Here is a 14,868-nt window from a genome sequence, read left to right on the forward strand (position 1 = left end):
GAGGAGCATACAGTATTGACAGAGATGCACCCGAGGCTATGATGGAAGAGATGGTGGAAAATAACTTAACAGATGAGAATAAATAGCATGCAATGCTATTCCTTACTGATTTTGTTGTAAGCTACATAACAGCATTCTGCGTAATTGGAGGGAGATTGTCTCAATGATGGTCTGTTTATTTAACTACACCTTGCTGATTTTTGTTTTGTTTTAATAACTGGTAGTGAAAGAAACGGCAATCTTTGTAGCATGTTAGTTGCTGCTGTAATAGCAACTCTGCTGGCAAAAACAGCAGTGGAAATAGAGTATCAGGATGCTCTTACAAATCATCTTTGATTGATGTGAACTCTCAAGAGTCACAGTCAGTAGGATGTGTAATGTAAGACTGACTATGGCCAGTTTTAGTTCCCTCCCCTTCCCGCCCCACACTTTCTTCGTGCTTTAGTCTGAGCATTTTTCTTTTCCGGTATCAAATTTATGAGATGGGAGAAGGTGAGACTTCAGGAACTGTTAACAAAAATGTGTGGCTCTTTGCAGTGACAGGGTTATAATGTCAGTGTTGCAAAATACCCAGAAGAAATATCACCCTGTAGAATATAGCGTACTCGTAGTACTTCTGCTGAACATCGGAAGAATGAGAAAGGAATGCAGCCAGAGAAATGGCTATCAGAGTAACGTTGATTCTCTAAAACACTGTTTTTTAAGTGAAAGAGTGATTAAAAACTCATGTGGAGAACCTTTGTCCCTCTGATAGAGGACTAGCTTCTTTCTGTCAGGCATCACAGACGTAGGATATGGAGAAGGCTAATAAGCCTCAAAGAGGTTAAGAAAAGGGACTGAAAGGAAAAGTTACAACTCTGCTAGGCTGAGGTGCCACTGTTTCCTACAGAGCTGCTCAGAATTGACAGTAATGGGGCACACGTGGAGACTTACCTTTAGGGAGCAGCTCCCAGGGCTCCTGTGCTGACTGACACTAGATCAGCTGATCCTGGATTCACAGGTGGGAAAGTGTTGGAGTCCTAGATACATGGTTATATCCTCTTCATCCAAATACTAGCCCATCTCCAAAATACATCAAATGTCAAAAGGCAGTGCTTTTGAAGTGGAGAGATCTTTCTTGGGAATGTCTCAAACTTCTGAGTGTAAATGGAGACACAGCAACTATATCTTTAACTACTTTTCCTATCAATAGTTGATAGGAGGTTTGCAGCTACACAAGCACACCAACAAGTATTTCAGAACAAATACTGATCTGAGTTAGTTCCTAGATTAGAAATTCCACTCTATACATTGTCTGTTTAGTTTTCATTCATCTTAAGCCCTTAGTTTTGCTACTGCTTTTTTGCATTTCATATCTGTATGCTTAGACATTAGACTTAATATTGGTTAATGGTCTGTGGGACAGATCTTTGTTAGTGTAAAGTGACATTTATACCATAATTTTCAGATTATGGAAGTGGGTGGTGATGATGATAATAAGAGTAATAATAATAATAATAATAATTCCTGAAGTAAAGAATGGCCTCTGACATCTAAGAGGTTGACCTATGCTGTTTACTTTCCTAATATAAACTTGGGGCTCCAGTTACTAAGGTGAGTATAATAATTGTAAAATATTTTATTATTTTGAAAAGACTTCAGCAATTCATTAATATTGGAGAACCCTTTTTAACTGATACTAAACATTATTACATTTCAACTAATATTTTAGCAAGGCCAATTAGATTAATTTCCAGTTCTGTTGAAACTTTAATAGGGTTTACATTTTTTTTGACACCATGCTATGCCTGGGTTAACAATAAATCAATAGATGGTGTGTAAGTCAAGCAATTTTTTGTTTGACAGATCTACTGTAAGGGAAAAAAATAGTTACAAAAATCTATCAGTCGTTCATGAGTATAAGATCATTTCAAATTATTTTCTACTGTGTTGCTTCAGATGATAGAAATATCCAACTGGCCAGACATAATTTTCTAAACTGTTCATCCATAAGAGGTTGTGAATCTGTGAGAACCTTTTGCAGCCAGAAGACTGTTTATTATCAATACTCTACAGGAAGCTTTCTCATGGTTTTTGTTTGCATTTTCTTTATGCTCTCTCTATGATGTTGTAGGTCAACTGAACTGGATTGTTTTCAATTTGTGTCTGCACTGCATTTTTTAATAACAAAGTAAAAAAAAATATTGTTAACATTACCCACTTCTATCAGTAGTAAAGTATAGTGTGCTTCTTACTCATCTTATTAAGGAATGTAACTGGGTGGTGGCCCATTAAAAAAGGTGTTAATTGGGTCATTTGTTGCAGTCTGAAAATTAAAATTGTAAAAGCCCTTCAAGACACAGTGAGACAAAATGAGGAGAAGCTGTCCAGTTCCACTGCCCTTCCACACTGCCTAGAACTTTTCCCCTGCTTGTAAAGCTCCATCCTTACAGCCCCTGAGGAGTTCACAGATGCTAAGGAATTAGTATTGAAAAATACTGTAGGAGGGAGAGGAGGAGAAAGAAGTGTGAATCACCTGGTGTAGGTTACACACAGCTCTGCAGCACAACTGGGAACTAAACATGAACTACCAAGGCCCTGGTTATGTGCCGATAATACGTTCTGCCTTCATTTTTCTCCTCTATTTGCTGTTTAGTTTCTTGCAGTCCAGTTTTTTTCTGTTTGAAATTGGTGGTATTTAAGAGTGGTGACTGGAAGCGTGCCTTCTGGCCTGAGTCATCACTTCTTGATGAAGAAGGTCAAGAAGGCAGCAGTTGTCACTTCTTCAAGGACGTGTGGTAGCAGTGAATACCACTTGTGTTTGCCAAAAACAGAAAGAACACCTATTGACAGCAAAGTCTCTGCTTCTGCTGATACTTTTGTTTACGGTATAAAAACAGGTCCTTGACATCTATCATAAAGGCTTCAGCCAGTTGGTTATCAGTTTTCTAAAGAAAAAAGAAAACAATATGTAGGCCTGTAGTTATGCATGAAAATAAATGGAGTGATCCTTTATTTTTAGGTTTTTCAGAGCAACTTCTACTTCTCATGTTGAATGAAAATAATTTGTGGGAGCAAAATACAAAAATAAACTTTTAACTTATGCAATTTATTTATAAAATATGTGTCTTATGTATTTGAATATAGAAATTGTGGGAGTTGCGTGCTTTTTAAGACATACTGATAGCGAAAAAGGCAACAATGCCAACTAAAGAGACTGCAGTCTGGAGTAAGGAGCCCTATGACCCTGTTTTCTGAAGCTCTGACTGCCTCTGGCTGCTGATTCATTATTGCATTGCACGCAAAGCACTGAAACCTAAGTTTTCAATCGTTGTTTAGTCTGGATTGTATTAACTTCTAGGTGCCTGAACGGATAGGCAAGTCAGACTTGTCTCAAAGATGGGTATCAGGAAGGGTTTAGGAATGAGGAAAAATTGATGCCTTCTGAGTTCAGATTATGTCATTCTAGTAGGGCTGTTCTCATTTGCCCTTCTCTTGAGCAGCTACATAAAAAAGCATCAGGAGTCATGATCACTAGGACACAAGAGTCCGCTGACTAGCCCTCACCACCCTTGGTCAAACCATGGTGTACCTGCTGCTGTGGAAGCAGGCCAGAGCAAAGGTAACAAATTGTTTACCTGTCCCAAGCCCTTTTTTCATTAGGTTATTTTAAGCAAGGATCTTATGCTTGCTCACTTGGGTCAAGTTTGCATCAAGGGTAGCACTGATTTGGGCCTTTGAGCCCAGCAAGTGCTGAGTATTGGAGTTCAGTGGTAGCCAAGTGAGAACAAAAGGATCAGTAGATGCAGTGAAACCAAAATGTCATAATATTTAGCAGAAACTTCCTGACATGACTAATCTACGAGATTCACGGGGTGAGTCTTAGTAAATATCAGCTGAATGCATTTTTCTGTAATTAATATTCTATCAGGTGATCCTAACCATTAACAAGAGCACGTTTAAAGGAACAAGGAAATATTCCAGTAGTCTAAGGAAGGTGTCATGTAATGGAGTATAATTGGTGTGGGATTTTTATTTGTTAAAGGAGAGGCTCTGCCCCCACTGGTGGCTCTGGGCTGGCTGGGTACGTGCTTCACGGGGAGGATGCTGCTGAGCCCTCTGACAGTACGTTGTTGAACATTCCGCTCCATTTCTGCAATGCTAAAAATAGTTGTCCTCATTTTAAAGCACCGGGCTATTAGATTATTCCAAGGGTCTGGCATAGTCAGTGTAATGGAAGGCACATATCCATAAATTATCAAAACGGTAAGTAGTGTTTGACCGTGCTGATTTTACTTCTATTGAGATGAGTTTCTGTGCTAGTAACCCTGGAGTACCAAGTCTATTCAGTAAATCAAGCTCCTGGCAGTGCCCCAGTAAATTTAAAAAAAAAAGGAAAAATGGTTGTTCTTCATATTGAGGACAGAGAAGCATTTAACTGCTGCTACAAACTATTCTGTGATTCCATTATTCTTGGGGGGTTTTGGGTTTTTTTTTTTTCAATTTTGCAGAATCATATCAAAATATTTAAAATATTTTACAGTAATTGTAAATGTCTTTCCTAGCCTTGAAGAGAATCTCATGAAGTTCCAGCATGTTTGCCATTATAAAATGTGTTAATGACTAAAATGTTCTATAATAGCAAAACACATTCCAAGTGATTGATAGAAGTTTCTCTCAACTCTTTTTGTTTGTTTGTTTTTGGAGTTTTTTTGTTATGATTAGTTAACATGATACCAAATTCATTTTTGGTACCATATTGTTTGGTAGTACAAGTAACCAACGCACTTCATAAAGTTCACATACTTGTATGTTAAGATAGTCCTTTTTTTTAAATCTTTCTTAATCTGAATATCTCATATTTAGGGAGAAAAATAACTAAATGCAGAAGTAAAGGTATACAAATTAATGTAAATGCATTCTAAGAAAGTTGCAAAGTACATACATATCAAGCACCTTATTCTGTCTTGAAAACCTTTATGTATAAACTGAATCCCTAATTTTATAGGGTATTGCAGTGCAATTACAAACTGCCAAATCAATAAATGATAAACACATTGAGAACTCTGATTATAAATACACTACGCATTTCTGAAATAGTTAAGTCAACCACAACATTAATCATTTTAGATTTAATAAGAATCAGTATTGATGTAGGAGGTTATTTTTGCATTGTTGTGTTGAAGGGATGATCATTTGTAGAACACTGATTAAACAGTGCAAGGCAAAACATCTCTGGCTTGTCTCCACACAAAAAAAACCAACAGTCAGTGTGGGGTTTTTTTTCTAGTTTACAGTAATCCAATATAGCAGAGAAGATGAAGTATTATTATCTGGTAACTATTAGACTATGAAGAATATTTATGAATTCATGTTGTAAATCTGGAGAAAATGAAGGATCACGGATTACTTGTAATGATTAATTAGAATTTTTCCCTAGCATGCTAGCATCTATTTTTACAGAGGGGAGCTGGAAGGAAGCTATTGAAAACTCTGCCATGAGTTCAGTAGAAAAATGCCATTTTCACAAGCTATTTCAAGCTGTATTTTAATAGTTGTATATAATGAGTTCATTGTATTTATTTCCTTAATTACTTGTATCATTTTGATGAGTAATTTTTCTTTTATCGTCTCTTTCTGTTGTTAAGAGAGATTGGAGATTTTCCTTTGTCTCTGTTCTTTTTTTGCATCTGTGAGGCGTTTTTCTTCTGCTTGGCTTGGAATCAAACAAGCAAACTTTCAAAACTTTCTTTTGTTGTTGAATTCTGGCTTGGCTAGAAAACTGAATTGGATGGCGTGCGAGTTACTAGGACAAACTTCTGTCAAGGAATTAAGACCCATGAATGGAATGGAGAAAGCATTTGATTTTAGATTCCTATAATAAGTCTTCTAAGCTCCCACTTGAAGTCATATGAGCACGGATTAATTCTTCTAAGAGAACTTAGCTCAGTAACTTTAGATTTATAGAAAGCAAAATTAATGTACTTTATGATGACATATTTCATGAATCTGTAAATGGAGGGTGGTTCTTCGCTTTGAGTGGCAAAGTCTGGTTCTCACTAGGTCTGTAATTGTTTAACAAGCTTTCCTAAGAAGGAATGGAAAAGGAAATGGCTACAATATTTTATATTTTAAATGAGATATTACTAGGTTTTTAATTATACCTCTTCCTTGGAAAGCCTGATATTAAATGCAGAATTGAATTGTCTGTAGCTTTCAACTCAGAGCTACCGATTATTTTTTTTTTTCTTTTGCTCAACTAGTCCTTAAAACATTTTTGATGAACACGGTGCTTGTTTATACTTATGCTCAGTTGCTGAGCATAAATTTTAAACATCTGGTTTCTTGAACTGAATTTACAAACACAAATAAGGTTCTTAGTTTTCATGGGCAGTGCAAGGAGAAAGTGGTTTTGGGGGGGTAAGGGTTGACCAACAGTCAACTGTACAGCTGACATATTTTGCTCTTTCAAAACATGGGGTAGAGGGCACAGTAATTCCACAACATATACAGAACATTCACTTAGGAAGTAGGAGAAACAGATTTTTGTCTGCCTGGCTGCGCAGGATCAAGATTTGCATTTCCTCCTGATGAGTATGTTGGGCATGCCCCTAGCAATTGAGAAAAGATTTGAAACTCCCTTTTGAGTGAGCAAAGCCTACAAACCAGGTCTGCTTCACATATACAACTCACTGTGGAACTTCATGGTTTAATGTACATCCCTGTGGGCTCAAGCACCTAATAGGTGTAAGGGAGAGAGTGGATGCTGTGGCACCCTTGTTAGCATTTTAGGTACTTGGGTAGTACACAAGTGTCTTCTGAAGTATTTTTTTCTGAGTCAGGGCCTGACATAAAACTCAAAAGATTTTTACATGGTCCAAATTCTGTAATCTCTTTTTTGTCATCCAGTTGTCTGAAGCAATCTGCAGCTCTATCTGCTGCATAGTTAGATAACCTGTCATTGTTAATTGCCTAGTATTTTGAAAGTGATATATATTTTAACCAAATATAAGTCAACAGATGTAAACAACCCTAGAAATCAATTCAACTGTTCTGTAGAAAAGGAATGAGAAGTAATACGTGTCCAGATTTTTTTTTCTCCTCTTAATTTACCCCAGTCATGACTTAGGTCTGTAAAATGATGGCTTATGTACATTTTGTTTCAGGGGGAAGCTGGCTTAGTAGGTGCTCCTGGCATACCTGGTCTTACTGGTTCCAAGGTAAAAAAGTAAAAGAATAAAGCAGTCTCATTTTATGTATTTTTGCTCTTAGCATCTCTTTTGCCAGCTGTCCAGTATCTACATAAATTGGATTTGAATAACATATCCAATTTCTGAGTTGTATAATGTGACAGACGAACTTTACTACCAGCTTCTCTTTCAAAAGAGAAAGGATGTAAGGTGGAGTGGCACAAAACTGCCAGTCAGTATTATTTTGCATTAAGAGCAGTCACCTAAGTCTCAGAACTGTGCAGGTCTTTCCAACCACAAAATAGCAGACTCAAAGTTTTGAAATTTGAGGGTCTCGTGGTCTTCGCAAAATGGGAGAGGGACAGCACTGATTCTTCCACTCTTCCATTTTAATCTTTTGCTCCTTTACGGAGGTGGAATATTGTAGAAAGGCCAAAAATTGCAAAAAGAGACATTTGCTGGTAACGTTTGTTAAAGTTGCCTGACTCTTTTCATGGTCAGATTTTGTTTTCTGTTGCTTGCAGCTGTGCTTAACCATAAGTATTTGGAATGAAATCTTAATGTCACATGTGTCTGTCCAGCTAATTCCTTTTAGAAAAATGTAGGGGAAATAGCTCTGCTGCTTCCAAAAATTAAGAGACTACACCAAAAAAAAAAAAAGATTTTGTTCATATTAAAATTTCAAGAAAGTGTTCTGCAGCATGACCTTGATGCAAAGGGCTAATTTGTGTATCTTTAGGGCAGATACTTCCTGTAATGTAGCACAAAGGGAAGGAAGGAACTTATTTTCTGCAGATGAAGTAGCCCGCATTGAGTTCCTCAACATGCTTACCACAATCTATCAATTTATATGCTCAAAGCCAGGATCTCATTGACTTGTATTGCTGGCATATTTAAAACACTGAAAATCAGATCAGCAATCCTGCAGTGAGTATCAAGAATAGTCACTGCCCATGAAAAAGCTTGTGTGAAATGTTTTTCCTAACTTAATATGAGGATTCTGCCACAGAAAAGAGAATTTAAGTCAGTCATAAATGGTTAATTTTGCAACTTTCATGTTTTTATTTCTGCAAAACAAGCATTCTTTGAAGTAATTTACCAGTGGCTAATATTGTTATATTTTTAATGTTGTCAAGTGGAAGTTACCTAAACTTCTTTCTCTACACTTTCTATTGACTGTATTTCTTATTTTCACTAATTGGAAATAATTTCTTTAAATTCCAATATGTGCAAAATATCTGGACACTTAGACTGTATTTCTGAAAAAGAAGGAATTAGTTAATCACCCCATGCCCTGGTCCAGGTAGAGAAGTGACTGGTTGAGCAGCAGCATTCTGAAAAGGACCTGGTGGTGGACATGAGGCTGGGTATAAGCTAACAATGTTCTCCTATTGGGAATAAAGTGAACCACATATTGAACTGCATTAGTAAAACTGCAGCTGTCGGATCAGGGGAAGGTGTTTTCCTCCCTTTGCTTGGTGGTACTGCATCTGGTATGCTGTGTCATTTTGGGGCATCTTCCACCCTCACTTCTTCAAGAGATGAGAAACCAGAGAGGGTCCAGCAGGGAGCTGCTGTATGTTCAGGGGCCTAGAAAACAAGAACTTTGAGGAGAGTTTCAAGCAGGTAAGTTTGTTGAGTCTGGCAAAGAGGAAGCCAGGGAACAATTGAGACTGTCCTTGTAAGCCTAAGGAGCTCAACCAGTTTATTTTCAAGGAGAGAATCCTAAAAGCCCAAGAACAGTCCATTTTACTGTGCAGAAGGCCAGCATGGATGAAGAGGGAGCTCCTGACTGAGCTCAGATGCAAAAAGGAAGCAAACAGTGGAAGCAGGGGTGAGCTACCCAGTACGGATATAGAGGCACAGCCAGAGCATGTGGCAATGGAGTTAGAAAACTATCTTGAATGGAAACTAATGAGGGATTTGAAGGGCAACATGAAGGGCTTTTGTTAAGTGCATCCGTAGCAAAAACAAGGCTGAAGAAAACGTTGACCCATAATGGAGTGGGGGACATGGCAAAGGCTGAGAGTACCCAATGCCTTTTTGGCCTTGCAAATGAAGTTTGCCCTCAGGTCTCCCAGGTACTTGAACCTCGAAGCAGAGTGTGAGCCATTAACCACAGAAGGAGAAGAGCTGCTAACGAGCACTTAAGCTAATTGGACATTTGCAAGATACCAAACTATGCATCCAGGGATGATGAGGGAGCTGGGCAATGACACTGCAAGGCTGCCCTCTCTATTAGCCATCATCGTGATGATTAGAGAAGGTTTCTGATGATTGCAAACAGGCAAATAGCACATTCATCTTCAAGAAAGATCCAGGGAACTGCAGGCCAGTCAGCCTCACCCCTGTCCCTGAAAAAATTATATGGCAAATTGTGGAAGACATTTTTAAACACATGAAGGACTAGAAGGTGCCTCGGAACAGCTAGTATAGATTCACCACGGACAAATCATGCCTGACCAACCTGATTGCCTGCTCTGATAAAATGACTGTCTGTGTGGATTAGGGGAGAGCAGTGGATGTTGTATATCTTGACTTTAGCCATGCTTTTGGCACAGTCTCCAGTCGTATCATTGTAGTCAAATCTGTGAGACATGGACTAGATAATTGGACAGTAAGGTGGGTGGAAGATTGGTTGGAAAACATTTTGCTTTGTTAAAAGTGAATAGGTGTTATCTGTGTTGTATGTCCACACATGTACAAGAATGGGAATCATAGAACAACCCAGGCTGGAAGGGACCTCGAAAGATCTTCTGGTCCAACCTTTCACAAGAAAGGGAAACTAGATGAGCAGAACAGAAGTTGCATTCATTCAGAAATAATTTCAGTAACTAACCACTCATTTTTAGGTGAGGACATATGGAAAGTTATTTCACTAGATCTCATTTTGCATACTTGGTCTTGGGCATGCTTCTAAAATTGACCCCTAAACTGTTGATTGCATGAGCCACCCCAGGCAAAAGAAAGCAAACAAAAAGCAGCCGCTGTAGGTGGTTGATGAAAAGTCCAGAACTATTTGATAATCTATACATGCACATCTCCAAAGCTTTGAATTTAATTCCCATGATGCTTTATCAGTTGAAAGATTTGACAAAATGCTGCTACAAATTTTGCAAGTTGCACACTGCTATTATAGTTAACCTCACTTAAACCTTAGACTTCTACATAAGGAAATGCCACTCTGAAAGGTGAAAGAAATTTTAGGCTTTGCTCACTCTAATTTTTTGAAAGTAATTTAGAAAATACCTTATGCTTTACTTTGGAGATTTCCCAGTCTCTTTATCTTCAGTCCTGTAAAAATCATGTACCTTATACTGAGGTGGTGAGACTGAGTTATAGAGACTGGCAACGTCATGCAAAGCATCTCCCCATAGATGATTTGAGAGAGAAAGAGAGTGTTTGGGCATTTTTATTAGTTTTTGTCCTACAAGTATAGAATTTTGGCTGTATGTCTGCTGTATGTCCTGCAAAACATACAAGTATACATTAATAAAGATCTAAAACAGGTGTTATTCTTGTTATAGCCAGGCTGAAGACTATTTGACAAAGACATTAACATACTAAGATTGTACATTAAGATCTTTTTCTAAGCTAGAAGTTAGCAAGTTGGAGCGGGCAGAGCATTATAACAGGCCTTTGTATTGAAAGATCATCAGATAAAGAATTCAGTATGCTGAAATAAACTGAGCTTGAATTAATATTTCAAAACTCAGTCCTCTCTTTTTTCTAATACTTGGGTATTTGCATGTGCTTTTCAAAATGAAAGGAATGAGTTTTCTTTCAGTAAATTATACCTGTATTTTTTTGTCAGTTAGTCTGGGTTTTGGAGGCCTTCACAGTTGGCTAGTCATATTTAAAAATTAAAAATAAGGTATTAATAGAAATAAATGTGTTAAAACTGGTTCTGCAGATGAATATTAGGACTGCAATGAGTGGCTTTAGCATCAGTGAATAGTTCAGAATTTTTAAAGCGAAGAAGATTCCTTAGGCTGAATGGAAAATCAATTGATTGACTACTGTTAACCAACAAAACTGTGGAAAGTTGTGTAATTTTTTTTGTAGAGGTTTCACACCTTTTTGAATGTGAGATAATAACAATCCAAATTATTTCTTCTGTTTTAATCCCATAATAAAAATTCAGTGCAATAAAACTATTTTATGCAATTATTTGAAGTATGTTTGAGTTGTTTATTTTATTGTTTTGTGTTCCAGGGTGAACGTGGCTTTGCAGGTAGCAAAGGTGAAGAAGGTGAAAAGGTAAATTATTTTGTCCATGGTTTGGGTTTTTTTGGTTTAACGATTTGATATATGATGAACCAAGTCGAGCTTTGTTCTGAAGGTCTTCCTTAACTCTTTCATTAATAAAATTCTTAATTTTTGCTATGTAAATGATTCCTAAAATGCTTAAGAACAAGGAGGTTCTTATTGGTGTCATCAGTTCTTCTTTTAGAACCACTTTTTGTTTTTTAAGAAAAGATTTAATAATGAAGTCTAACAGAACTGTAACCATTGGATTCCAATAGTGTCTACTGCTACCTTATTTCTATGGTAACTAGTAAATGTCTGTTTATACAGTATGGAATGCATGATGAGATGATGTGTAGTTATTTATAGTACTTAATTATTGCTTTAAACATTACAAATACGCTTTTATAGAAACTTACTCTGTTGATTGCAACTACTAAATGTTTTACACACTTTTTTTCCTAAGAACATAAATTTACTGCAACAGCAAAATTTAACACTTGCTGCAACATAACCGACTGCTAATTGAAAAAGGTTAATTGTCATTTGTATACTTCTGTGTACCTACACGTTAGTTAACATTAGTTTTGTTTCCTGCACACATCTGACTCAGAGCAAATTGATTTGACTGCCACTGTCCAAGTTGAATGCAGTTGTGTTTACCTCTTCCTCAGACTGGAAGTTCAGTCCCTTTGCCTGATAGACTTACATGTTGCCCTAAGGACCTTCTTAGTTTCCCAACAGCCATGAAAATGTTTCCAAGTGTAAATTCCAGGAGAAGCCTTTCCATGTTCTTCACCAGCAGGTATTGGAAATGGAGCTTGAAGCAGTTTGCCGTAGTTGCAGGTGCTCCACAGTGGCCAGAAATAGTTCAAAAGCTTGTGCATTGAAATGGGAACTAAACTGGCCCTGTGGAAGGCTGTCTTGGCTGGCAGAATGCCAGCCTGGGTTGCTCTAGATGATGCAACCTATCTTCTTGTGTGCCTTCAGGCAAGTAGGTCTTCACAGGTCATCAAAGGCAAGTCTGTGTTGAGGGACAGGAGGAAGGAAGAGCCTGTTCTTAGCTTGCCTAATAGGAATTAAAGTAACAATGGTGATAGTTTTACGCTTGAAACTTCAGCTCCTAACCAAGTTACTGCCTGGTTACTGCTTTTTCACTAGTTTTGGCTGATGTGGATTAGGCAACCTGAATTAAGAGTCTGTCTTGGACCCTAGATATTTACTTTGTGCTTCAGCTTACTGTCTGAAAAAGGCGCAGAAGAGCATTTCAGCTGAATTTATATGTTGTAAAGATATGAACGACAGATACTGTGATTTTGCCGATATTCAGACTGAAGAAAATGGAGAATAGGTGCCAGCTTCTGAATTTAAAAAAGTGCAATATATTTGTGAGTTAGGCTGCTTTGGATATGGGTATATTCACTCACTCTCCATACTTCCTTAGAAGTGTCAGCCAGCTTTCCAGTGTTCATATTTTAAAGAAAGCATGTTATGTAATAACAGAATTTAAGCAGATTAAAAATTGTGGAGGTTTTTTTTAGGAGGACATATTCCAGTAATCAGGAAGGAAGAAATATCAGAAGTAAAAACCAGCATCCATAGCAACTAACGTTTATAATGTGAAGATTCATTCTCTAAAAAACAGCACTTGTTATGCTTAAGTGTTTCTAACTCCACTGACAGATCTTATTTCCTTGGTGGCATCATTATTGATCAGTTCTGAAGGGCTTGTGGATTTTTTTCTTTTTTTTTTTTATAATTGCTCTGCAGCTGTGCTGTGCTTTCCTCAAGTTTTATGAATAAATTGTATTTGGACACAGGCACGTGGTTCCAGCTGTTGCTGCCACTCTCTTTGCTTGACTTCCCTTATTTTAAGGCAGAGATAAAATGACCCAACCACTGATAGTCACATTTTTCTCATCTGGAAGCTGAGTCAGCACATTCAGACCATTTTTTTTTTCTTTTTGTCTTGTAACTCCAGAAGTTTAATTAAAGATCCCATTTAAAAGTACTTCCAGTGTAACTATTAACAATGTATTCTGTCCTTCAAATAAAAGGAAATATACAAGTGAAAGGATCTTTACTTACTCAAATATAATTTGGGACAGTCTCATCAGAAGCCACATCTCATGATTTGTGAGGAAAGAGTGTGGTTTAAGATTATGGGAAGCACGTGTCAGCCTGGGCTTTACAGTTACTCAGCTTAGCCTTAATTCAAATAATTATTGAAGAGCAACAATGCTGTTTCCAGTAACTGAGCTCCAGTATTAAAAATGTATCAACACCTTTGCATTTTAACACAGTGTCACAAAATAAAATATTTTTTTACTGATTTGTGAGTAACAAAAGTGATTAAAAAGCCTGGAGCTTAAAATTTTATTTTTCCTAATACAAAAAACTCTGCCTCATCTTGCACATCAAAGAACAAGATAGTGTTTGGACACTGTTTCACATATCACCTAGAATGGGACACAGCTGCTTAAACATGGGGTATTTTCCATTTCAAACTCTCTGCAGAGGTACATTAAAATGAACAGTCCTGTATTTTTGTTTTCACGACCATATCATTCCGTAGGATTGAATACTTCAAACCAACTCAGCCTTACACTTCTCGGTTCACCAAATCAAACTAGTTGACTTTGGCTTTTATTCTGCTGCGTTCTGCTTTGGCAGAGTAAACTCTGGGGACATGAGTGAGATGTAGGCAAGTGAGGCAAAAGTGGTTGGTTGTATGTAAATTAAAGATACAGGAGGCATCTATAATTTAAGCCACTGAGGGAGGTTCTTCGAGGCTCTTTAAAGGTTTCTTTGCCGCACTTGGTTCTCCTTGAGGAATCCAGAAGTCTTGTTCTGTCTTTCCCTGTTTCTTCAGTCTCAGATTGAACTTGGTTCTCTCTTACAGAGGCCAGTACCGGTAAGGGAAGCTACAGAACTGCGTGTGCCGGTGTTATGCTGCAAGTTTTCCCCCCACGGGAAATATACTCTCAGTGTAAACTTGTTTTAATTCTCCTTGGTATTCTGCTTGCTTTGTGTTACTTAGATAATGACCTTGACTTATATGATAGCCTTACAGCAGCAACAAAAACATTGCTCTACCCTTCTATAGCATGACTGAAAAAGTATATACTGAGAGCAGTTTTAATTGGTTTTCTGCCAGGAAGGCAGACTGTATCATGTGGATCCATCCTCATTCTAATCCTGTCAGAATTGTAATTTTACAGTATGGGGTAGAAAGCATGAGTATTCAATTTTATGATGATAGGAAGTCAGGAGGGACTGATAATAACTGGAAGACTGTTTTAATGTGCAGAATGTTCTTGGCAAATCAGAGACACAGCTTGAAAAAAATAGGATCCAATGCAGAAGGAACAAGTGCAAGGAACTACCTGTAGGGGAGAATAGGTCTGAGTTGCGAAAAATCAGATAGTATCTACTCAGAAATTAAAATCTG

General features: G+C 37.5%; 1 protein-coding gene across 1 annotated transcript in view; it reads left to right on the top strand.

Moving 5' to 3' along the window:
* The window catches only part of COL19A1 (collagen type XIX alpha 1 chain), a gene marked incomplete at its 3' end in the record, with an annotated part of 197,051 nt that overhangs the window by 57,033 nt on the left and 125,150 nt on the right, over positions 1-14,868 (top strand). Inside the window, exons 10-11 of the mRNA XM_081998313.1 lie at positions 7,146-7,199; positions 11,385-11,429. Of these exons, the coding sequence (XP_081854439.1) occupies positions 7,146-7,199; positions 11,385-11,429 (99 nt within the window). The remainder of the gene's footprint in view (positions 1-7,145; positions 7,200-11,384; positions 11,430-14,868) is intronic.

Source organism: Phaethon aethereus (genome assembly GCF_964289735.1).
Source record: "Phaethon aethereus genome assembly, chromosome: 3".
Lineage (NCBI taxonomy): Eukaryota > Metazoa > Chordata > Aves > Phaethontiformes > Phaethontidae > Phaethon > Phaethon aethereus.